The sequence below is a fragment of the Cystoisospora suis genome, assembly GCF_002600585.1.
Source record: "Cystoisospora suis strain Wien I chromosome Unknown contig_2400, whole genome shotgun sequence".
Classification (NCBI taxonomy): domain Eukaryota; phylum Apicomplexa; class Conoidasida; order Eucoccidiorida; family Sarcocystidae; genus Cystoisospora; species Cystoisospora suis.
In genome coordinates, this window is record NW_027155199.1 from 720 (window position 1) to 25487 (window position 24768).

General features: G+C 47.6%; 2 protein-coding genes across 2 annotated transcripts; both read left to right on the forward strand.

Moving 5' to 3' along the window:
* Nucleotides 1-189: 189 nt before the first annotated feature.
* CSUI_005002 (prpf39 related) lies at nucleotides 190-16404 on the forward strand. Its single transcript, XM_068065183.1, has 17 exons — nucleotides 190-2068; nucleotides 2675-2972; nucleotides 3357-3502; nucleotides 3994-4122; nucleotides 4427-4558; nucleotides 5001-5210; nucleotides 5556-5871; nucleotides 6211-6323; nucleotides 6807-6893; nucleotides 7131-7294; nucleotides 7714-7800; nucleotides 8185-8385; nucleotides 8779-8932; nucleotides 9439-9531; nucleotides 9911-10129; nucleotides 10641-14831; nucleotides 15461-16404. Exons 1-17 carry the CDS (start codon nucleotides 2054-2056, stop codon nucleotides 15701-15703), a joined length of 6798 nt encoding a protein of 2265 aa, XP_067922838.1. The 5' UTR covers nucleotides 190-2053; the 3' UTR covers nucleotides 15704-16404.
* A 2127-nt stretch (nucleotides 16405-18531) lies between these two features.
* CSUI_005003 (uncharacterized protein) lies at nucleotides 18532-23136 on the forward strand (the record flags this gene model as incomplete). Its single annotated transcript, XM_068065184.1, has 3 exons — nucleotides 18532-19934; nucleotides 20839-21381; nucleotides 22530-23136. Coding segments are annotated over exons 1-3 (1155 nt in total), but the record flags the coding sequence as incomplete, so codon positions are not given.
* Between the last annotated feature and the right edge of the window lie 1632 nt (nucleotides 23137-24768).

Consider the following 24768-nt stretch of genomic DNA (forward strand, 5'->3'; position numbering starts at 1 on the left):
TGAGTGTTTGAGAAGGAAAGAATGAAGAAGAAACAAAATAGAAAGAAAGAGAGATGACTTTTTACGAAGAAAATCGGTTCTTTGTAACTTCTTTAATCCGAAGACGATCCCGGGAAAGTTCATTAAGAGAGAAGTCAGAGAGAAGTGAAGCAACGGAAGAAAGAAAGAAGGAAAGGAAGGAATCCCTTTAAGGAGAGAAACAAAGAGGAGAGGAAGAAGAATAACTCTTTCGCTTCAATAGAGATTGAGAAGAAAATGCTCTTTTTTCATGAAGTCACTCCTTCCTTTCTCTCAGTCATCTTTTTCTCCCGCAGATATCCCTCTCTCTCAGATGGATGGTCGGAGAAGGCAAGAAAAAGAGAAAGAACGTGACTGGAATTGAAAGAAAACTTGAGAAACGTAGACTAGGACTTCAACACTCCGTCATGAGAAGCTTCCTCCATTCACTCCAGTCTTTTACTTCCTTCTACTACATGTACAACGACTTCTCTCACTTGATTCGTATCTTTTCAAGACAGAGCAGCCGAGACAACGACTACCGAAGTGTCTGTCGTGATGAGTAAACAGAAAACGATCTTTCTGACTCCCTCCTTCACCCGCTCGCGAGTGATCTATGCCTTCCTTTTCCCCTTTTTTCGTCGGACTGCATGCGTCTTGAGAGATGATCTAGAAGAAAACTCTCTCGAAGGAAGGAGCAGATTCAAGAGGTACCTTGTTAGGTCGATCAACCCTATAGGGTCCAAGACGTGAAAGCGACTTAGCCGGAGGGGGAAGTTGAGAGAAAGTCCACTCCAGTGTGTAATCTAGAGAAGAATATGACTGACTTGCTCTCCGTTCCTCTTTTTTTGTCTTGTCCAGATAGATTTCTATACATGTAGACATGTATATCTAGCGAAAGACCAAAAAGCAAGATTCTCCCGCTGCACATAGGGTCACCTGAGAAGAAGAAGAAAAGAAGGAAGGATGGGAAAGCGAGTGGCTGGCTAGATGACTGATTGATTGATCATGGAGAGAGAGAGGGAGCGATGAAAACGTCAGTAAAGGCACACGACGGGAGATGATCCCAAAAAACCGCTCGGGTGGTCGTCTACGTAGAGGAGAAAAGTTTTGAGAGATCTCTAGTAGATCGATCAAGAGAATGAATTATCAAGAAAGGGTCTATCTTGATGTGTATGTGAGTCTTCTTCAGCTTGGGGTTTTCTTTGTTTGCAAGCCAATGAAGTTTTCCTTCATCTTATCTTCGTGTCGTCTCTTTATTCGTTATATCTTCCCTCCCCTCGTCACGTGATCTAGTGATCCATCAGGTAGGAACGTATGTGGAGATGTTTTACTTGCTTTTCTAGTGAAGAATTCTGAAGAGGTGTTCTTCTTCTTCTTACTAGGAAGCGACTGTAAGGTGTGAATTCTTTAATCTTGAATTTGGCGAGAGAAAAACAGGTTTGATTCTCAAGGATTTGTTTCGACAGATCTTTCTTTCAGGTGGTTTCGTCTTCCACCGCTTCATTCAATCTTCTTTTCTTTTTCTTTCTGCCTTGTCAGGGTTTCGAATTGTACAGAAGAAAGCAGGTTTCTCTCTTTTCACTTTCTCCCAGTGTCAATCATAAAGCTTCTTTTTCTCTTTGCAAAACAAGGAGAAACTAGAAACCTATCTATACATTTTTCTTTTTTGATTTGCCTCTTTGAGATTGTCAAACAGTCAGTTGATCCGTCTCATCTTCTACACACGGAGAAGAATCTTTCTTTCCTCGTGTTGTAGTGAGTAGGGCTTCTCAGCACCTCGGCTTTTCATCTCTCACCGAGCACTGCTTTTTTCTTGCCGTGCTATCGATCTATCTATCTATCTATCTCTGACTATCCATCTATCTCTCCCAGCGCTGAAGGAACTGAAGGCATTTCAACAGAGCATTTTCGCGTTCTCGAAAAGCTCTCTCTTTTGTAAATCAGACGTCCACCTCTCTCACTCTCCCTACGGTACATCCAGCACGGTCGACTGAGTGGGTGTCTCTTGGTGACCTAAGAGAAGTAAACAAGAAGAAGAAAAAAGATTTCCAAAATGTTTGTCTGTCCTGTAAGTTTTAAAGAGAGGAAAGGCAAGGGAGGCGAGCGGGTGGCGTCACTTGTTGAGAAAGGCGCAGACGTCTTCGCATCGAATGCCCATGATGAAGAAAGGAAGAATTCTGTGTTGCAGCACTATCTCAACAAGAAGACGACGAGCTAATCACGGTTGAACAGTTGTCAAAATCTCTCTCAGAGAAGGGAGGAGTCTTTTGACTTCTCCATAATGTGATGTGTTCAATCTAGGTCTATTGGAGAAAGTGCAGCAGGGAGACAAGAGAAACTCTCGGACCATGTCTATTGCATAGATGTCTTTAATCTTCTCTCTGTTCTTATTCATAGCTACTACTCCTCCTTCTCTTACAAGACGTCCTCTGTGAAGGTCTACGTAGATCCCTCTTTCTTCAACTCACCATCATTCTTCATCTTCTGGTCTCTCTGGATCCATCTGTTCGCCTCTTCGCCGTCCCTCTTGAATGGTGTGAACCTCCGAAAAAAAGAGAACCGGGTCTTTACACTTGCATTTCACACATGCTTACCAGGCTGACAGGATAGATATCTGCCTCTTTGTACCTGCCGTGTGTCTGTCTGTGTGTGTTGGATCTTTCTTTCCCTACAGACAGCATACACCGGGGCGCAAGCGCAACCGCCATCGAATTCAACAGATTGGGAGGCGGCGGCTAAATATTACTCTTCTATTCGTCAGCAAACCACAAGCCAGCCGGCAGATTCTTCTTCTTCTTCAGACAGTTCAGAGAAGACTGCAACTACTCAGAATGCGAAGAAAGCAACGAATCATCTTGACCTGCATCCGGCGAAAAAACGACACAAATCTGCTTCAGAGTCTACTCAGGCATCTGTAAGAGAAGGAATAGGGTTGGATCCAGGAGAAGGACTATCCCATGATCGCCCTGCTGGTGAGTTCTTCATCCGTCGTCACTTCATCCGGAAGGCGCAGGGCACCCCACCGTAGTTTTGATGGGTCAAGACACTTCGGCGGAATCTTCAGCTTACTCTAACGATGTTCTTTGCTTGAGATGGACATAGAAGGTCCCCTCATAGGGAAGCAACACACCATTTCAAGTGCTTTCGATCTTTCTAGATCCTCTTCTTCGACATCGGGATGAGCTGAAAGACAGATAGAGAGATAGACAAGAAGGAGTGTCTACCGCTGCGTGACTGCGTGTCAGTGGCTCTCTGATGTGGTAAGGGAAGTACGCCTATGGCGGTGAGATAGCGGAAGAAACAGAGGAATAGGAGGCGACGTTAAGATATGTATATCTTGGCGTGTGTTCGTTCAGGTGACGAAGACGGAGCTACACATCATGAAGGAGGAGACCTCGGGCAACAAGATGAAGATACAATTAGCTATCTCCTTAAGCGAGTTGATCAAAATCCTCATGACTACGAAACCTCTCATCAGCTTGTGACAGCCCTGGCTTCAACAGTAAACCCTTCAACTTCTGTCTGCTGTTTCATTTCCGAATGCTTGAAAGCGTGGAATTCTGCTCCTCTTTCTTAAAGTAGCACAGTAGACCTTTGGCAACGGCACGTCGGATTCTACCAGCAAGTCCGCTGGAGTAGCAGGGTTTCAAACTGCATCCTTCTTCGATAGGAGGGGTGAACTGTATAGTTCGAAAAACGCCAGAGCCAGGAGGTGTCAGTAATCAGACTAGAGACAAAGATTCATCTCATATCGCTCCATTTTTTCGTTCCTAGCAATCTCTTTGACCACCGGTCTCACAGAGCCCACCTATGAATGAGCAATCTGATCTGATGCTTCAGTGAGTAATCAGTAGCGAAATCTTAAGCTTTTTATCTCTTTCTTATCTGACTTGGTTTGCTGATGGCTACCGGAGAGGGTTAATATTTCGACTCGACAACTGAAGCCGAGCTTTCCTTTTTTTCTTCTGTCTCGGCGGCGGTGGTGAACCTCAGGATCGCCTGGATGATTATGAATGCGCTCTTGAAAGAATTTTGGCCGAATTCCCTCTTCTTTTTGGCTACTGGAAAAAGCTGGGGAAGTTCTACCTCGAAAAGCGGAGAAGTTGGCCAGAAACAGAGCGAGTGAGCTGAACAAAACGACAGAAAAGCACTTCCGCTCCGACTCCAATGAAGGATGGATGGATGCACAATGACTATAGAAAGCACCAATCACCCCCTGACAGCAGTGAAAACGTTTTAGCAATGGATTTACTGTCTCTTCTTAGGCAGTTTTACAGTTGGCGAGAGAGAAAGAGATTCAATCCTTCCATCCACTCAGTCCTCCAGTCCAAGCAAAACCTTTCTGGAAAACTGAGAGATCGTTCTTTCGCCGCGTCCGCACAAAATGTAACTTTCAAAGACGGCTGTTGCTGCTCTTCTTGTTCAGGTCGTGGAAAGAGCATGTGAGTTTGTCGGGCATAACCCTATGATCTGGGTTGCATACCTCGAATGGACGAAGGAGGCGTGTAGTCTTACCAAAGAGGCAACACGTGTCAAAATCGACCAGGCAGTAGAATCCGTAAGTTGAAACCGAAAAAAGAAAACGCCATTTTTCAGCAGAATGTCTAGCAATCCGTTCATCCTCATGCCAGTCGTAGTCTGCAGAGGCAGGCGCTGAATCCGTGAGAGTGCCCATGATGCGTGCTGTAGACACATCACGGAATTGTCTTCTTTCGCGCTCTCGCTTGGAATGAAAACGAGTTCCGGAGTCAAATGACTTTTCTCCGTTTTGTTCGTCCTTCGCATGTCATGGAGATGAAGGATTTTCGATTTCTTGCATGACGGGAGCTATGTCAGTACGCAAGCACAACGCCATAGAGGAGGGATTGTGGTCCCTCTGCGGTCTCACAGAGTCAGGCTGGCCCCGGGGAAAGAAAAAGAATAGATGAAAGTAAGAGGCAACGATGCGAGTATTTTCCCTAGTGAGGCCGGAGTCCTGTCTGCATGTGCTCATTTTACAGGCAGGTCTTCACTGGAAATCTTGGCCGTTATGGCAAGCGGTGTTAGAGTTCGAGGAGGCAGAGTATAGTGAAGCTTGCACGAAGATCGCTCTTAGTAGCGGTCAAAGTCACGACGACAATGAGAAAGCGGAAGAGAGCTCCGAAGATTTTCTTAAGAAGGAGGAGCTTCGATTGTATCACATCAAGACCAGGGATGCGGCAGTTGAGCGGGTAAGTATAGAAAGGAGCGAAGGTCGCCGTTTCTTTTCGTCATCCATGGGTGCTAAAGGCCCCCCCTGACAACCGAACAAAACCCTTGAAGGACCCCAGCCTGTTTAATTGCACGGACGGAATCATCCGAAGAGCTGTCAGTTGCTTGTATCTGTCTGAAAACACACTTCTTCTTCCTTTCTAGAGAGGCCAGACTTCGATAGAGACTCCCTAGGGGAACTACTACGCGATAGAGGCAAAGTCATAGACATCTCGCCGTGTCGGGAATGATGACAGTAGAGAAATGGCTAATGATGAGGTGTTTTCTGGATTTAGTTCCTTTCTCTGATTTGTTTCTTCTGTTAGCTCCGCATGTTATATCGGAAGTTGCATTCTACTCCTATCGAGTCGATGGACTTGGGGTGGGATCGGTTCAAAGCGCTGCTAGGGAAGGATGAGGCGTCAGCCACAAAGACGGCCCCGGGTGCTTTGGACAAGGACCTCGAGAATGAAGATCTCAAGCCGCTAGAAATCATGGATTTACTTGCCGATGATGAGCTAAGAAAACTTTATCAGAATCTCCTTGAGCAAAAGAACAGCTGCGGGGACAAAGACAAAGACACTAAGACTGTCTCCGACGAGGAAATTGCCAAGTTAGATCGTGCGGCAATAAAGAAAGAAGGTACGAGTAAACGTTCTTTATGCTAATGAAAATTAAACCGAAGAAATCTCTAGAACTCAACGTCTCTTCGTATCTCACCTCGGGCGTACATCAGCTGAGGTAAAGAAGCGGATGAGCCTTTGTGCTGTCGGAGCATAGAAAGGAAAAACAAAGCGATGGTGTTGTTATCTTCTCTTTCTGTCGGCTTTTTCCGAGTCAGTGGAGTGAGTGGTTCGCGAAAGAAAAAAGTCAGTCAGTCTTTATCAATGGAGTGTCGCCGGCCGAGTTGTGAGGATCAGAGAAGTCCAGATTTTGTGGAGAGATTTCGTCTGTCTTTGTGTTACGGGTGTGTTCCCGCAGTTTCCACGCTTGCCAGCCAGAATGCCGTGGAGGAGGCCTGCTGGGCAGTGCGTAAAGCCCTGTTTGCTGAAGCTGCCGAGCAAGCCGCGGCGAGACAGGTCTTTGAGAATGGAGTAAGAACGGCAATCGACTTCCTTCGGTGCACCTCCATGCAAAGACGTCATAGATGAAGATCTCCATTCATGACTTGGGTCTTGCTGCCGAGACACGGACACTTGGTATCAACCGCAGATAGACGCGCCCGTCTGAACCCTGGAGTGGTTTTTGTCTCTTTTTGCTTTCAAACTTGCCAGTGTATATCGTCTAGCAGGAGGCCCGACTCTACGCAGCCACGGACAACCTTCTTGCGAGAGAAATCCCCCCGCGTCAGTTGTCTCGACAGAGCGGAGTATAGGATATGTATCTCGAGAATAGGACATTGAAAGGAAGAATGAAGCTACCCAAGAGAGCTTGATTGGTCGAAGACATCTTAAGTAGATACCTTCATGACTGATAGTTGTTATATTTCTAGAGAAGCATTTCGGCTATCTCCGTGGAATTTGATCTTTCTGTAGCGCATCCGTCACGTCCTTCTGGCCTGGCGTGCGAACTCTCAGGTTCATCGGTGGTTTTGGCACCCGGACCCCCTCACGCCACAGAGAATTCAAGCATGGAGAGACTACTTGGATTTCGAAGATCAAAACGTGAGACGATTTCCCCCAGAGGAAAAGATATTTTCTCTTAGCCTTCACAAACTTCTTTCTCTTTGCTCTTGTAGCGAAGACCTCCATCCTTTCCTTCTGTCTGATTTTCCTATATGAGATTTATTTGATCGGGGTGGTGGGGATGGAGAGAAAGAAGTCTTTCAGAGACAGAGAATGGAAATGATCAGAGAAAGAATGAGCGATTGAATGGCTTGTTTTCTGCTTATTTCACTCCAGGGAAGCCAGGAACGGAAAGACATGCTCCGAAAACGTTGTCTCGAAGTCTGCGCTTCCTACCTGGAGTTTTGGCAACGTTTCTCCCGGCAGTTGCTAGAAGAAGGAAAGCGAACTGAAGCCCTTCAACTCCTTTATAAGGGTGCCTATACAGTCATGAAAAGACGGTAAGTCAGTTGTGCGTTTAGCTAACGACTCTTTGCGGGAGATTCTCTTTTTGGAGCGTCCGACCGGGGGCTGAGTAATCGGATGCGGCAAAGAGTACGGCAAAAAAGAAAGTTAGAATAACTTGGTGCTCCATGCTTGACTAGAGAGGAGGTTTGAGCCGCAGGTAGGTGTGCCTAAGCATCGGTAAAGACACTACCACCCCGACGGGAGTATGAGTTTCTCCCTGGGGTTTTATTTATCTATCAGTCTATCTTTAATCTCTCGATCTTAAGTCTATTCACCTGTGAATTTGCATGTATTCACTTGGCCCCCGTGTGTCAGGGCAGGAAAAGACTAAAGGACGTGCTGAAAGGAGGAGGAGAAGAAGGACTGAGGGATGCGACCGAATTTCTTGTGTGTTTCCTTGTCTTCTCAACAGGCGCGACCTCGCGTTTGCCTATGCTTTGATGGCAGAGCAGCTGGGTCGTTTTGAAGATGCTACCAAGGCTTACAATTATCTCCTTGAGTATGTCCCCCTCCCTCCACTGGATCACTTTCAAGAGCGCACTGTCTTTAGTATCTGACGAATTCATTACTTTGAAGGAAACACAATGCCTTAGTAGCAACACTAGGAGTCGTAGGTAGAGCGACGTACCGCCCGTGATTAGTTCTCCTCCTGTTGTCTTCACAGATTGGGGTGTCCTTGTCAGTGAGCGACATAGTCGATTTTGAAGGGTATACAAAACTTAAGAGCAAAAATGACCGATCTACTATATCATCCCTTCCCTTTCTCGGACTTAGAAAGTCGATGAGTTTGCCTAACATAGGAACTCCCTGTGTTGTGGCGAGGCAGGGGGACACGACAAGCGTCACGTCCTTTAAAACACTCCTGTGCTGCTCTCCCTAACAGACCTCCGCTCTCTCCGGCTTACCTGAAATACTATCTTGGATGGATTAGCTATCAACGACGGCGAGGGGAAAGAGAGCGAGTGCTACAGCTGTACGATGAGGGGCTTCAACGGTTTAGCGCCCATCCCCAGTGTTGCGAATTACTTCATCTGCATAAAGCCAATTTCACCCTACATATTGAAGGAGATCTTAAATCGACCGTGTAAGTCGGGACCGTCTCCCTTCGTTTTTGGCCGAACCACCGATTGCAGCATGATATCTTCACTCCCACCTTGAATCATCCTAAGGTCTTTCTTCTCAACGGGTCCTGGTAGAACCCATTCACTACCATCCACAACGACGGAGACTCTCGGTTAGAACTCTCTCAGGAACCTTCTATCTGACTGTGTAAAGCAGGAGCACCGCTGATCCTTGCTGGCATATGAGGACCGGCCACTTCATGATGCAGAAGAAAGGCTATAGTCTTACTTCTCTCTCTTCGATGTGCGTATGCCCAAGGGGAATGCTGCTAAAACAGAGAAGGTCACCAGGCAGAAATCTCCGGTGAAGATGATCGAATGGCTTTCTTCCTCGTTGTGTGCGCGTCTGTTTGCAGGAGTCATCTTATGAAAGCGTATGAAGCCTTACCTACCAGTGTCTGTCTCTTCCAGATGCTCGTCCGCCTGCTTCAGCTGAAACATATGGGTGATGGCGATCGTATTTTCGCGGCCGTCTCCCCCGTGTTCGCTGAGGCATTGAAGAACGCCGAGGTATGTCTTGTAAAGTGTCTGTCTTTAGGCGTCCTCCCCTTCAAGTCGCAGATCTCCAGTTTTACCTCGAAAAGAACGGTTGCCGTGAGCGCGTGGAAGGAGAATGTAATAGTGGCAGGAGTCGGGTGTATTTAGCGACACCTGACAAGCACAGCACTGTTGCGTTTAGAACGATTGAGTCGAGTATGATAGGCTTCTTCTCCTTCTGTTCTTTTCCCTTGAAAAAGAAATTCATGACAATGAATCCGGTAAAGAGCTCTGCGGTGTCACTTCCCCTCTAGCTCACCACTAGCCGCCTAGACACGTGTCCAAGAAGAAGAAGACATGGCAGGGGTGTCGCTTGCAACTAACTATCTACCTGGTCAGGAGTCTTCACCCTCTTTTGGCGCAGCTAGTCCGGCCCAGTGAACGTCTCTTTGGTCAAGGAGGACGGAAAAAGCAGAACTCCTTGTCGTTAGTAGCTCATTTTCCTTTTCAGGGGTGTCTGGTGTTGTGAATGCTCTCAGATGACCGTGTGGGACAAATGGCAGATCTGGAAGATGCACGTGAAATTCCTTGAAACATACGCACCGACCGTGGAACAAGTCCAGAATGCTAAGGTAAGAGAAATCTAGCCGCAGTCATATGTCGAGTCTATCTTCCCTTCAAAGATCGGAGTCGGTGAGTGAATAAGGGAGTTCTTTTGGACGACACACAGCCGTCCAGTTCATGATGAGAGCCAAGAGGGCTAGCTACTACCACAACTGCCGACGCTTTTTCTCCGAACTGAAGTTTGATAGGAGACAGGAATTCTCTCGTAGTCTTACATATTAGGTCTAAAGCTGTCCGGTGGTTCAAGCAAGAATCCAAAGAACAAGACGGAAAGAGAAGTCTTCGGGGTATTCAACTGTCCCCTACCAGTCTTCTGAATGATCTATCTGAGTCTGTTTTTTGGTGACACGCAAGAGTTCTACTCCGTTTTTTCTTTCTCGGTCCCAGGCATCCGCCTTCTCATTCTTGCGAGAGAACAGAGTTGAACTGGTACGGCTCGCTCCAAAGGCCTTCCGGCAGCGCATTCCAGAAGGTCTTAGATCAGAAGCGCCTACCGCAGATGGGACAGAAGACTCTGGCTACTATCTCGGTGCTACCGGGGGGGTTCAGTACGGAGATGTCTCCGCGGCCGGCTGGGCTGGTCAAGGAGCTTACTGCGGCTATGAGGTGAGACAAAAAGAAGCGATAGACACTCACTGACAAGCGATATATGATCGTGTTGAGTTGGGGGGTAATAATACAACCAAATGGGGAAGAGAGAAGGGGCACCCCCCGCCCCCCCCCCAGTGTGTGTATCAACGCTATAGATGAAAGTTCCTATCGTAGCTCAGATTGCTTCTAAATGCGTCTTCTCTTTCATGACACGGACTGTTTTTCTTGAGAATCACTCTGGGGCTGTAATTGTGTTGAGGGGAGGGATCCAACGGAAAGTGTTTTGTTTCGTATAAGAGACAAGCGAAGTCTTGGAATGACTGAAGTAACAGCAGTGTGTCTTTCTTTCTCTCCATTCATGGTCATCGTTATCTCAAGTATACATGGAGTCCCACTCTGTTCCTTCTCTGACGGGCACATCTCCATGCTGTGATCTATCTATTATTAATTATCTATCGATCCATTTCTATGAACTTCCGCGACCGTCCTCCGCCCAGCGGCTGCGCTGCTCCTGTTCACTCCCCAGACGCTCCCGTCTCTTCTCGACTTGGAGGAGACCCAGTCTCTCGAAATTCTTCATCTTCTTCCATCCATCTCATATGTCCCTCTCTGGTCTTCTTCGTCCTCACCTCGGGATTTTATCTCTTCCTATCCAACTGAGGATAGCCAGTCACCTTTGCTCGGCGATCTCCAGCTATCCCCCCCAGGTGTACAGGCACCTGACACCATAGAAGAGAAGCCACTTCATGAGCGCTCTAAAGACCATGGCTTACCCTATGGATGCAAAGAAAGACGTATTGTGGAACTGTCAACCAGCAGGAAAAGAGTTTCGGAAGATCTACAGAGCGAATTCCCCCCAGGAAACCCCCTTGTTGAACAGAAAATGGACGGTGAAAGTGTTTGGAGAAGCAGGCAAAAGAATGATGAACGCTCCGGTTCAGAAAACGAGTCCAAAGAGGCAACATGTCAGTTGGCTCGCTTACCACCTAGCCGCACCCCCAACTCCGTGAGTGAGGAGGAGGAGGATTCTTTTCGTCCAAATGACTACTCGTGGTGGTCAGTAAAGATACCTGAAGCTTTAAGCGAGTGTGACGGTGATCAGCCCCCATTCTTTGAAGTTCCTGCGATAGAAAAACAACGGGGGGGATCGCGCTTCAGTGTGAAGAAGAGAACTCCTGCCTTTGCTGTCCAAGTTGACGAGCAAGAGGCGTTTTTGAACCGAGTCTTACCCCGGCGATTCATTCGCTCTCCAGTCGGTAGACATGGTGCTTTTCTTGAAGAGAAGCCAGCATCACTCAGCAGGCATAGGTCGGGAAGAGGAGATAGACGAGATGAGACCCGAGTGGGCATGGAGGTTGAGACAGTTGACGAAGAGACTACACTTTCTTCAAAGCCAAATCAAGGAAGACCCCCTGACACAAAAAACGCGAAAGGCTCGTTCTTTACAGGATCCAATGATAGTCGTGAGACAGATGTCAGTGGAGCTGAAGAAGAAGAAGAGAAAAAAGAAGAAGATCATCATTCTCTCTCAATTGACGGCGGGCATGAAGAAGATCCATCTGATGGAGAGACCGAAGATGGCGGGGACAAGGCAGTTGTGACAACTTCAACAACGCCTCTCAACCGGGAATTTTCTACCATTCCAATAAGTGCTTTGTTTGATATTCACGTGGCGGAGTTTTGCAGAGGTTATCGACATGCTGGTGCTTTCAGTTATGATAATTTTAAAAACGCTGTGGCTCAAAGTTATCGAGTCCGGATGAATCCGACGGCTCCCTCGCGAAGCTCTTCTGATGGATTAACTTCACTGACACCCGATAAGATCCCAGGATTACGGGCCCTACAGGCAAGCCTGGAAGATTATGAGGCTTGCCGGCAATGGGTCTTTCGTTTTTGTACTTTTCTCCGACTCCATGAAGAGCTTGCTTACATTTCTGTCTATCTCATGCACTTCTTATTGATGCGATGGAGTAGCTGGCAACCGCCCCCTCGATTGATCCTGCCTGAGTATCGAGCCATCCAATCTGTAGCCGGGGGAAGCGGGGGATCTAAGACAGGTGATCGTAACACCTCTCAGAAAGTAGCATCCTCATCTTCATCTTTGTTCTCTCCAAGATTTTCTCCTGAGGTTGAAGACGCTCAGACACGAAGTATTCTATGGGGAGTGTATCATATTGAGATATCCCCGTCTCATAGCTTGGAATCTTCACAGCAAATTCCCAAGCAGCTCTTAGGATCTTCACAAGTCTCTTATCGTCATGTCCCCACTTCAACGGTCCCTTCAAAAGTACCAGCCAGGGACGGCTTCTGGACAGCCGTGTCGCCCTCCCCCATCTCTCAGCATCCCCTTCCGCCTCTAGTCCGTCTTGCTTGCGTATGTATTGCCATAGCCTACAAGCAACTCGAGGTTGTTCCACATCTCGATTGTGCTGGAATTGTTATCGAGGCAATAGCCTTTGTTAAAGAAGAAAATGTTTCTCTCTCTCAAAATCCCCTCGTTACTCCTACAAGCGCCCCCGGAGCAGGACGGAAAGCGGAGATGCTGCCACTCCCCGGAGGAACTACAAGGAATAGCCACGCACCACGACCTTTCTGGGCTGTCACAGGGCATCAGGAATGTGAAGAGGGTTTATTTCAGTCTCCTTCTGACCCATCGGAGCAATCGAAAACACGTCCTTCTTTCCTTAGTCATTCCCCTAGTATAGGCTGTTGTAACTGCTGTCGCAGCACTTTGAATGGCCAAGACGTAGAAGATTTCATAAGATCAACCACCGGTTCCAAACAGGGCATCACAACAGGGACCGCCGCGACTGGGGGGAGTAGGGCGCTGTATCATCGCGGGGGTAGTGATCGAATTGTATTTCAGCTCAAAGATAGCCGGGGCATCACTCCTTCTTACGGGAAAGGGGGGGGGGCTCGCTATCCTTGCAACCGCACGTCATCTTCATCCGTAGGAGCATCCACTCATCCAGCCCCACCGCCAGCATGGCCTCCTACCGGCTGGCTTGAATTGTATGCATGGAGCTGTATTGAAGAAGAGGGGTTACTGACACATGCAAATGTGTTTCTTTTTCTCCAATGGCTTCTCGGAGCAAGTAAGCTCCATCGCCGCAAGTACGGGGCTCGGTGGTTGCCGTCGATTACTCGCTCAGTTGAGAATAAGAAGAAAAAGAAGAAAAAGCCGCTGGTAGAAAAAACAACCTCGGTACGAGTGCATGAAGTAGAAGAAGATGCTTCTCCTGATCAAGGGGCTTTTCAGTCCCCTGAAAACAACGGTACAAACTTCTCTATCCCCCCGTCACGATGGATAGCAGAATACGCAAAAAGAGGCAATTTGCCGGCAAGTCGCTCGAGATCCACTCGGCTTGTCCACACAGAATTCGCCGGGGAATCATCATTCTTAGGATCATCGAGAAACAAATCAAATGCCGGGGGGGGCCATTCTTATGAAGCAGCAGGAAGAATGTGGTGTGGATCAAGTCTACGAGACCAAGAAGGAGAGATCGAATGTGTAGACACAAAACAGATCGGAAGAAAGTTCACAGATGACTTCATGTCTCTCACTCCTGTTCTTCACGATCTCACGAAGAAACAAGAGACATGTGAGGAAGATGATATTTTCCTACTTCCCGCATGCCCCCGATCAGCTTTACCTTTATATATACTCCAGATAGCCCTTTGCTCCCGTGACCCATGTTTCTTGAGTGTCCCGCCACCTATTCAAGCCGCCTGTGTCCTTCGGTTTCTCCTGACGTGCTTTGCTTGCGAGACAAAACACACTCGATTTCTTGATGCCGTCCTTGGCCCGGAGCTCATCCCTGATGTGAAGGCTGCTACTGACTATATGAAACATGCTCTTCTCGCCGCTGCATGTTCCACATCGCCTCTTTGGGCATGGAGGCTCCCTGGGGAAGTTGTACACAATCTATTTCCGGAGAGCAACCTCGAGGGCGGGGGAGGTCCCGGGCCACAGTGTAGAAAATGTCGACTTTCTTTTACCAACGTACATATCGATGAAGAACAACAGCAACGACCGCTACGGGGAGAGGTGACCTCTGGAGGGATGCACGGACAGCGACCTGATCGGAAGAATGAAATGTCAGAGAGAAAAAAGGAAAAGTTTGCCGTGGAAGATGACACCCAGCACAAAAAAGAGAAACCTGAGGGGATAACTAGGCTTCTCGAAGAAGAATGGAATGATAAAAGCACGTCACCGTCATCCTCATTAGACCTAGCTGAACCGCAACATCATGCTCCTCGGGGAGAATGGCGTCGTTCCTCTCACACACATGGAAACCCTCGAGGCTGTTGTCTCCCAACACCGAGCGGAACAAGTACACCTGTAAGGAGACGAGACAACAAAGAGGGAGAAGAATCGTCGTCTTCGTCATCTCCTAACGCCACCGATGCTATTTCACCTCATCATACATGGAGTATAGCCGCCCTTCTTTGTCCGCATGGCAATTCACGCTGGGATTTGGAGTGTTCACGATGTTGTGTATCTCCGTCATCGAGTATTCGCAAGCACTTCAGTAAAACTAAAACCGTAGGCAGCGATAGAGACTGCGGCGGCTCCTCCGAGTCTCGTAGTGAAGAACAGGCAGGGAAAGGTCTAACTAGCAGCGGGCCTGCCACGGGGGCTCGGGAAGCTGAAAGCGATACTTGCATTTCCTCCAATAGTCGTCGTTATCAAGCCCAGCAGATGCAGCAGGAGGAGGTGCCGCAGCAGGGATCTCGACAAAGAAAGAGAGGGCGAAGATGGGATGTGACGAGAGAAGAGCTTCTCAGGGGGGGGGGAACAGGGAAGACAGAAGAAAGGTGTGGATCGACACTAATAGGGTGTGGAAAGGAAGGAAAGCCCCGGGCAAGAGGATGGGGCTGATCGCTGTGAAACATCCCCCGAGGAGGGACCAAGATGACTGGTACCCTACTTATGTCCTTTCCATATGTGTTGAAGCATGAAGACTTCAGCACGAAGAAAAACGACCTATCTATGTATCTCTTCGGAACGTCTTTTTTCTTTCTACTCCTTCTGCTCCCCTCCTCTCCCTCCCTCATCCTATTGGAAAGAGACAGGTGTTTTGAGGAGTAACATTGAGGGCAAATAGAGGTCTTTTTTTTTCTTTGGCAAAAAAACTCCTTGCTGTTAGTCTCATTCCTTGCGTCACCGCGATATTTGGGTGAAGGAGAAGGAGGAGGAAAAAAAGGCAGGCTGAATGGCTGGCCGGCCGGCCGATCATATCTTGGGATGGTGATGTTAATGTGGTGACCATTCAAAGTCATAAAGGAGCGTAGAGGAGCCGCTCGCTGTCTTTGTTTTGTTTTTCTTTATTTGTCTGTCGACAGGCCTCGGCGGCGTACCAGCAGCTGATGCTTCAACAGCAATTGCAGCAACAGCAGCCACAGCAGCAGGGGACCTTCGATACCCCCTATCAGCAGTATTGGGACCCAACGACTTCCGGCGCCAGTATTCAGGGGTACTATTATGACCCACAAGTTGCGAGCCAGCAAGCAGCAGCTTCTTTGTATGTGACGGCTGCTTCTACAACGACTTCTATCCCATCGACTCATTCGCGTGCCTCGGTGTAGAAAGACACCAAGCAAGCCGACATTAGATAGGCTCTTAGCCTTAGTGGGTCTCACGCGCGATCCAAGGAACGCAGAAGCACTTAGGTAACACGGGCGGTGCAAGTTCTAGTCGTGTAATTGTACCAGGTAGAAGTAAGGAAAGTAACGACAAAGACACTTACTTTCGGCTTTTTCTTGTCTTGAATAAGAGGAAGTACCCCGGACGGGGGGAGTCACCCAAGGCATTACTAGTCGAATCAATCAAAGCAGAACACGGATCTCCTTCATTGCTGGATCAAAAGATGTTCCACTCAACTCTTTTCGATCGCCGACAACTTATTTGTTTTCACCTCTCTTGAGGAAGCCTCTGCGAAGTAAAACGCTTGCTGGCCGCTTTGCTTTGCTCTTAAAAGAAGTCAGGATCCAATACTCGGGTCAGCATTCTTGAAAGAGAGATGAGAAACTCCCAAGTGTCTCGGCTCGGTCTTCCCTACGTCAAGAGTGATGTGGCTGATCCGCATGTTGAGGTGCCCCCCTGTCTGATCAAGCTTCTTCTTTGGCATGGCCTGATTCTCTTTCAATCTACTCTCCACTTGGTTCGATTGGCGATTTTATGCCGATGCAGTCATCTTTTGTTGCTGCGTTCTCTCACTCACTCTTAGCAGTTCTCAGTTTGGACAAGAGGACCCGACAGTGGTCGTGAGCGAAGTGTGACACACCATGCAAGACTAGCATTGTTTTGTCTTTCTCCGCAACTGACGGACGCACAGCGTCCTCTCACACGTTATCCTTTAAGCCAGCACATCTCTAGCTTTTGAACGAGTTGAATTCCTGCCTAGACACGGCACCGAGGATATAAGGCCGTCGCGAAAGACTGCAGGTTGGTCCTCGAGTCCACTCCTCGGAGTCGTCTGCGCGGCTCTTGCCGTGGCGACAACGTTGTCCCCAGATGATCTGTAGAGATAGTTACCGTTTGTCAGACACCTGGTTCTGAGATGTCAGGGTATGGCGACCACGGTGACTGCTATGCCGGTCTCGTGGTCGCAGATCAAATCTACGAACCTTTGACAACGCCCGCCCCATTCAACTTTTCTATTACTGACGATTAAACCACGTCGCTGAATGTCTGTTATGCTTCATCGCATGATGCAGACGGTATGGCTTCTGATTGGTAGATAGTCCTCCACTTTGACTGCGGTAACGAGGCCAAGCACTACACACTCACTCCTTTAGTACTTCATCCCCCAGGCTCCAACCTCCACAACCCTCATTCGGAATGGAGCACACCAGGGTGACTTAATGCTCCACTTTGGCTAAAACCACACGCTAGCCGGAGACTCACATCATGACGGGGTTTCACCTTTAGTTACGGCATTTGCCTTCGCTCCTTCCAGGGGTGCTCTAGATAAACACGACAAGCTACGTCAGGAAGGAAAGCCGCCGAGGCCGCGGAAAGGGAGACTCGACAAGACCGTGGGACACCGCTGATTACCGTCACCTCTTGCAAGACGGCGAACACGCACTCACCAAGCTGCCAGCAGGCAATGTTACTGGCAAAAGACAGTGCACACAGTCGCCAGGCTCAGTTTCGCCATTCCTGCAGTACGGGTCCTGTGAGATTCCCAAACAAGTCGTCACGGGGATAATCCGTGTCACCCGGTCATCCTCATTGGACGCTTCTTCAGTTTACCTAACCGCTGTTATGATATGCTTGTCGCTTTCCTAACCATTCAAGTCCCCAGTATGCAAAGCTAGTGGGGACCCAGGTACGATACGGAAGACCAGACAGCTGCAGTCCCAGTCGCCGTGGAGGTGGAGGGAAAGCCGGAGGCGGCCCGGTAATCGTGGTGGATGTCAGTCCGACATTACAAAAAGAAAGCAGGACTTCGAGGCAGAAACTGTTGGTCTTAGACAGTAGAGGACTCAAGAGTGTTATGTAGCTTCAGCAACTCGGCACCTAGCTCCTATTTCTTCATTATCCTCTCCATCCGAAGGGGCCACAGCGGACCAGTAGGGCTGGAGAGTCCCTGGGGGAGCGCCCGCTGACCGGGTGAAGGTAACTCTGGTTTTCATGTGTCTGGGACAGTCGTCGGGCACTGTTCTCTCGGCAGCTAGAATCACTGCTTCCGAGGGTGGCCCTGTTACGGGTGGCTCCTTGTCGGTACCTCTTCGACAAAACGTGCTGCGCGGCTACTACCGCACCTGTTGCTGTACAGTACGAGCAGCGGCTGGCAGATCCCCCATTTCATGGAAGTTCGCCGGGAAACGGGTTCTAGAGTTCGAACCTCGATCCGATTTTTCGTCTAAGAAAATGGCAACAGTTGTAGCGGACAAGATTCGCAGGATGTCAGTCTGCCTGGTCCGTCATTGTGCCATGGGATGAGTTGGCTGGAGCGAGGAGTGGCGAGATTAGTTTGATTAAGGACTGCACGACTGTTGTGGTACGTTTTAGCGACAGTCTACACATGGCTTATAGACCCAACTTGATACGCTCGGTCTAGACGTGAGAATCTCGTCGGAAAGCTCTTACATGTGAGGAACAGGGGGGTTCCCCCGTTTTGCCGTTCCCGACAGGGATAGATAGATAGCTCATGTGCGAGGACAGGCTGCATATGGAAGAGACACGTTGCCAAGAAGGAACTTACGGATTGTTCGTTTTCCCTCCGCCGTCAATTTTGTATAGCGTCAACTCGTTTTCTGCTGTCCTCACGACGCATGCAACCAGGGGCAACAGCTTGCTTAGATGCCGTGGGACACGGCTAGTGAGCAAAATGACGAGGATCGGAGGGGGGTTGATCGTTGTAGGAGCGCGGGTGAGGATGATGAGTAAGAGGTAGTAAGTCAACAGTGTGATAGGAGCGACCATGAGGTCGTTTTTCTTGCCTCTTGTTTTTGTCCATCCTTATCTATAGTGTCTTCTTGACTTCGTGTGACACTGTTTCGGCTCTTTCCTCGGCATGTGGTCTGTGAAGGAATGAACTGTCTCCTCCTCTCAACTGTCGATAGTCCGCGGCGTCGACGTCGGCCTCCGTCTCTAAACCCTCCTCACACTGGGTAGGAGGAGCAGGAGTAGTACCGGCGCGCCATGTCCAGCTGAGTAGTAAGTAGTTGTCGTGGAGATAGGGCTCCTTCCGCCGGCGGTGCCATTGTTCATCGAGGGATGCCGATGGAGGAGGGCAGTCAGTCCAAGTGAGTCGTGTGGCTTTTTCGTTTCTTTCTGTATGGAAATGGTGAATGAAATCTGTTCATCTTGTGTGGAGACAACACTGATGACTTTTTCCTTTTGTCCATCACACATTTCTTTGACGCGTTTATTCAAGTCATCTATTTGACCACCAGACGTCGTTGTTGTCGGACCTCCCTCCGCCAGTCATTCTTCCCCGCGCCAACGAGGGGGGGGCTCACCCCCTTGGAATCTTCCTTTTTCCGAGTTACAATAAGTTGCGAAGTAATGTAGAACTCCTTCTCTTGTTGGGAAATTTGAAAAGATCTTTGAGACTTTGTTTCTCGGCTCCTCATTGTCCATTCTTCGTTTCATTCACGCTTCATAGAAGTCCAGTTGAGCGAGATAGGAAGAGGAGGAGGAGTACGCCGTTGTGGCTCTCTCACTGTTGCGCGCTGTCGTCGTGTGAATGGCCAAGAGAGCTTGACCACAACTGAGCTTTCTTTTCACTGTTTACAACAACACTTTTCATCAAGTTTGCAGTAAGGAAAAACCCACTGCAAGTGCGAAGTGCGCTTTTCGTTAGACTTCCATCTACATTTGAACAACACATCCGGTAGTAGTAGTAGTAGCCCCTCTTTCTTCAGTGAGTGACGCTGCTGACCGACGACGACGACGCTGACAACGGACGGCTCTACAGTTCTCTAGGGAAGCACGGCCTTTTCAGTCATAGCCGATAGGCCTACCCATTCTCCCCATCTAACAAGGTCTATTTCGATATCGTTTTTATCTCCTCTTCGGGGGAAGAATGAACTTCCTTTGTTTCGCGACGCTCCCTCTCTCCTCTTCCCGTCGTTAGTTAGTTAGTTAATTGAGCCGTGTGTATTCTGCGCTTCAGCTTAGGCGTGTTTCAACCACAGGTCGACGCTCTTCACTTTCTTGTGGATTTCTCGCTTTGTTTCTCGCGTCATCTTTCTCAAAGCTAGACGAGAATTCCTTCAGGGGTGACAACGGAGAACCTCTCCCTGTTCAGTCGGGTTCGTAACTCAGACAGGAACGGAAGGGAGAATCCGAATCGCTACGATGACGGTAAAAAAGAGAAGAAATCTGTCTCATCTCCTCACACTATCCTCCTTCCTTCTCTTTCTTCTATCCTACTATCTCACATTGCTTCGTCTTTCTCCCGTGGCGATTCCCAAGAACGACCACACAGCTGTTGCTTGCTTACTGCACGAGATTGGTCTGACCGTCATATCTGTGGAGAGATTCCTTTCTTCTGTATCGAGTATGGCGATGTCTGTCGAGCTCTGTAAAGGGGTCTGCTTGCTCGAATGGTCGGTCGATCTCTCTCTCTTTCTCAGTCAATACATGAGGAGAAGTGGTAGGCGACGCATGTATGTATAGAGACCTAATCCGTCGCCTTTTCATGAATACAGGCACATAATAGGGCAAGAGGTATAAAGCACTACAGAGGCTTTTTCTTGCTCTATCATTTGCCTGCATTCCTCTTTCACAACGCAAGGAGAATTGGTAGATAGATAGATAGATAAAGATTGCTAGATAGATAGATAGATAAAGATCTACATCTTTATCATTCCCTATTAGTATATGAAATTATTTCTACGGCTCTTCCCCACCTACATACGTTTTCCTATAGGCCTCTGTACACAGGCCCTCGGTAGATCTGCGTCTCTCTCTCTCCATATTTCTTCATGTGTCGCTATACTCATCATCTGTATGCCGACCACCATGCATATCTCTATCTATCTTTAATCTTCCTATGTTTAGTTACTTTTCCATCTATCTAACTATCTTCGGTCTACCTTACATCTGTCTATCTCTGTATTTCCACTTTCTCCATCTATGAAGTGTATCTGCAAGTCGCTCTTCTTTTTCCTGTGTGCGTTATGGTCGTCTTTTTCTTCTTCTTCTTTTTCTTCTTCTTCCTTTTTCGAGATTTCTCTGTTTCTTGTGTGTTTTGTTTGGATCAAAGGCATCCTCAACCGCAGAGAGGAGTGGAGCTCTCCCTGCCGCCCATGAGTGCCAGCCCGCTGCTGATCTTCTAGAGCAAAGAAAAGACGACCAAGAAGAAATTTCTGTCTGTGAGAAACTCCCCCAGAGACGAGACAAAGAAGACGAAGAAGAAGAAGAACTCCAACAAGAAGTGAGAGAGAAAGTCTCTTCTTCTATCTCTATTCCTGACCGGGAGAAGAGTCCCTCTCCTCTCCCGCCATCCTCCCATGAAGACACGGCCCGATCTTGTCTCGATCTTGTCTCGACTGTGACGCATGTACATCATGCCTCTCTTCCAGCTTCGTCCTCCTCACACAGCGAGGAGGAAGAAGAGGAAAAAGGGACAAAGAAGAAGAAGAGGAATGACGACAAGAACGAGAAGAAAGAGATGACCTCAGCTCATAGTACGGAGACAGAGGACACACTTCAGCGACTTTCTCTCTCCGCCACCACTTTAAGAGCTTCTGCAGCATCGCCTGATTTGACGATACCCATTCCAATAGTCAAGACAGAAGCGAAAGAAGTGAGTCCTCTCTCTTCTCTTCTCTTCTCTTTGCTTCTTCTGAAGAGACCTACCTCTCCAAGACGCTCTTCGTTCACTTCTTCAGTATCTATCTAAATGTATGTCGACAGGTCTATACATATATATATCTCTAGGTATATACGTCTATCGGTATATATATATATATATATGCCTTTATGTGTGTCTGCACGTATAGATCGTTGTGGAGTGTGCTTGGATGGAAGCTCGCAGACAAACCACGAAGCCGTCTCTCTCTCTCTCGTTCCCGAAGGAGAGAAAGCGAGTTGAGAGACAGGAAGGTGACTGGCTGTATATGCATATATATGTATATATGCACATACGTATATACATATATATATATATATATGCTTGAAGATACTTGTATTTTTTCTCTTCCGAGTGTTCTGTATATACATGGAATTACAGCCGTATCTATCTATGTATATTGATGTATATTTCTATGAAGTATCTCTTGAGTCGACATGCGATGTGTGGCAGTCTTCGATAGGAACATTGGAGTCCTCCCGTATACCGTCCATTCCTCCCGTCTCTCCTGTGTCTCTGTATAGCTAGCTGTATAGGTGCATGCATTGATTGAAAATATTCTGTCTGTCTAGCTATCATGCTCCTCGTCATACTTAATGGAGGAGTTCAACAGCATCTTGCTCGCGGTTGTCTTGTCTTCTTTCTCTCTATTGTCGCTTGCTTTGTATATGCCTTCGTCTCTTTCAGCTAGCTGACTCGCTTCCTAGTTAGCTAGCTAGCTAGCCGTCCGACAGTAGATAGATCTACGAGCTGTGAGTAACTCGAAAAGTAGACAAGGAAAAGAAGCGAGACAGGGCAACTACAGTTGAAAGGCGCTTCTATAGTCCGTGTTTTCTGTCTATCAGAAAGGGGAGATAATCTCATTTCCCCATGTATATATATGTATGCATGTATGTATGTAGTATATGTATGTAGTATATGTATGCATGTATATGTATGCATGTATGTATATGTATGTATGTTTACGTATGTATATATATGTATGTATCTATATGTATGTACATATATGTATGTATATATATGTGTATATATATATGTATGTCTATGTATCTATATGTATGTATGTATATGTATGTCTATGTATAATTTGTGTCATCATATAGGAGGCCCCATGTCTATCGTTGCCATCTGAGAAGGCCCCGCAAGACACTTGCGCTCCTGTCCCGTCTTCTTCTTCTTCCTCTTCTTCCTCAGAAAAGAACGCTGATAGTCAGAATCCTCAGCCGATCTTCCGTTCTTCTCTAGATCAGGAAGATGCGACGTCTTATCCCCTTCATTGTCATGACGTAGTCGACCATTCCATAAATCTAGACTTCTTTTATCTGAAGAGAAGTCTTTACGCTTATCTCTCAGAGTTACGTGATCTTCTTCGCAATACCTCCCATTCGACCCTTACTCCTACTGCGACAGGAGGAAATCCTAGTCAGTCATCTCCTTCCTCGTCTACATCTCCTTCTTCTTCTTCAACTACTCCTACGGCTATTACTTCTGCTAAGATGACGGGAAGCAGTCCCTCTCCAGGAGATCCTTCTCCTTCTTTAGCGTCACCTTCCTCTTCTCTTTTATGTAGGAGCCTCTCAAGTGAGAAGGGGGGGGTGGAACGAGCGAGTGCTAGCGTTGCTGATGTATCTAGGACGTCATCTTCTTCTCTAGCTTCTTCTTCGTGCTCTTCCTCCACGACGTCTTCGCCGAGGCAACAGCGAGGGACAGGTAAGAAAGGGGGTTTCTCTTTCTTCTTTGCACTTCTTTCCCTTCACCCCTCACATCATTAAGACACACATCTGTCTATTCCCCTCTATCCCCTCCTCTCTCTCTTCCTCTCTCTATCTGTACGCATGTACATAGCCATCATACACATACTTAATAGGTATCTATCCATATATGCCTATAAGAAAGAGATCTGTCGAAGCGTAGACATATACATACATATATGTATAGGATTCGGAGGATCTCTCTATGAGTATGCTGGAGAGCATATATATATATATATATATGTGCAGCGAGTCTTCGTGTATGTGTCTCTCGGTAATATAAATAAATATGTGTATGTGTCTAGATATTCATAGACGTGTATGTGTGGGTGTTGTCTGTAGATATCATCTTTATCAGCTTGACCTTATAATAGTCGCTCTTCTTCATCTTTCTCCTCTTCATGCATCTTTCTCTTCTCTCTCATCTTCTTTCTCTGTGTCTTTATCTTCTTTATCTATCTTAAGTAGAGATAGAGGAGACTTCAACTACTGCGAATGCACGGTCAGGAAAGATCAGACAGAAGGGAGGGAGGCATGTATGTACTACAGTAGGAGTAGTAGCTTAGTAGGCCTATCCCAAAAAGAACAGTAGGCATGCTGCTTGATCTATGCTCTCTCTTCTCTCTCTCTCTCTGTCTCCCTCTTTCCACATGCTCGATCTACCTCCTCCGTCTCTTTTCCTTCTTTTCTTTCTTCTCCTGACCTGTCAGGTATCAGTGAGACAAGAGGAGCATCAGAGGGAGGAAGCGTGAAGAGCCCCTCTCGCCCTACTTCTTCTTCTCAAGATGAAGAAAGATGTGAGACGACAGATCTAAAGCAGCCTCTTCATACGGAGAGGAATGGACATCGGAAAGAAGTCTCTTCACCCTCTTCTTCTTCTCCTTCGTCTATAAGCCGAGGAGGAGGTGGTGGTGGATCTGCAAGCTCTCACAGAGGAGGTCCTAGCCCTAGTAGTAGTAGTGGTAGTAGTAGTAGTAGTCAGCGTCTTAATGGGAGCACAGGTCTAGCAAGCTTGTCTTCTTCTTCACCATCTCNNATTTCCTCCGGGTATCAGTCTCCGTCTTCTTCTTCGTCTTCCTGTAGTCCTTCTCAGTCATCTTCCTCTCCTGAGCCGCCATCCTCTTCTTCTTCTTCTCACCTGAATAGCGGAAGACTTCCTTTTTTTACGACGCACGTCACGAATCTTCTTGAAGCAGAGAGTCTCGATGATTTACGTCCGTATATAAGTATCTTTTCGTATTGTTTAGTTCATTGTGTGACACCTGGAGATCTTCCCCCGGAGACCTGTCTCCTTCTTTCTCGAGCTCTCCAACACATGGAAGATGAAGGGTTGACAGTTGACAGACTTCGCGAAGAACGAGAGAAAGAAGCCGAGATGATAAGAAGAAGAAGGTCCACTACCTCGTCGGAATCTTCTCAAAGGCAACAGGATCACCGATCTTCTCTTCTTTCTCTATCAAGCCATAGTAGCTTTCATAGTCATGATAGTCTCCACATCCCCCCCCCTCCCCAACTTCTAGAGAAAGGACACTCTCCTGAAGATCTGAACTCTTCTTCTGCGTTGTCTCCTTCCCTGTCGCTCTCTTCTTCT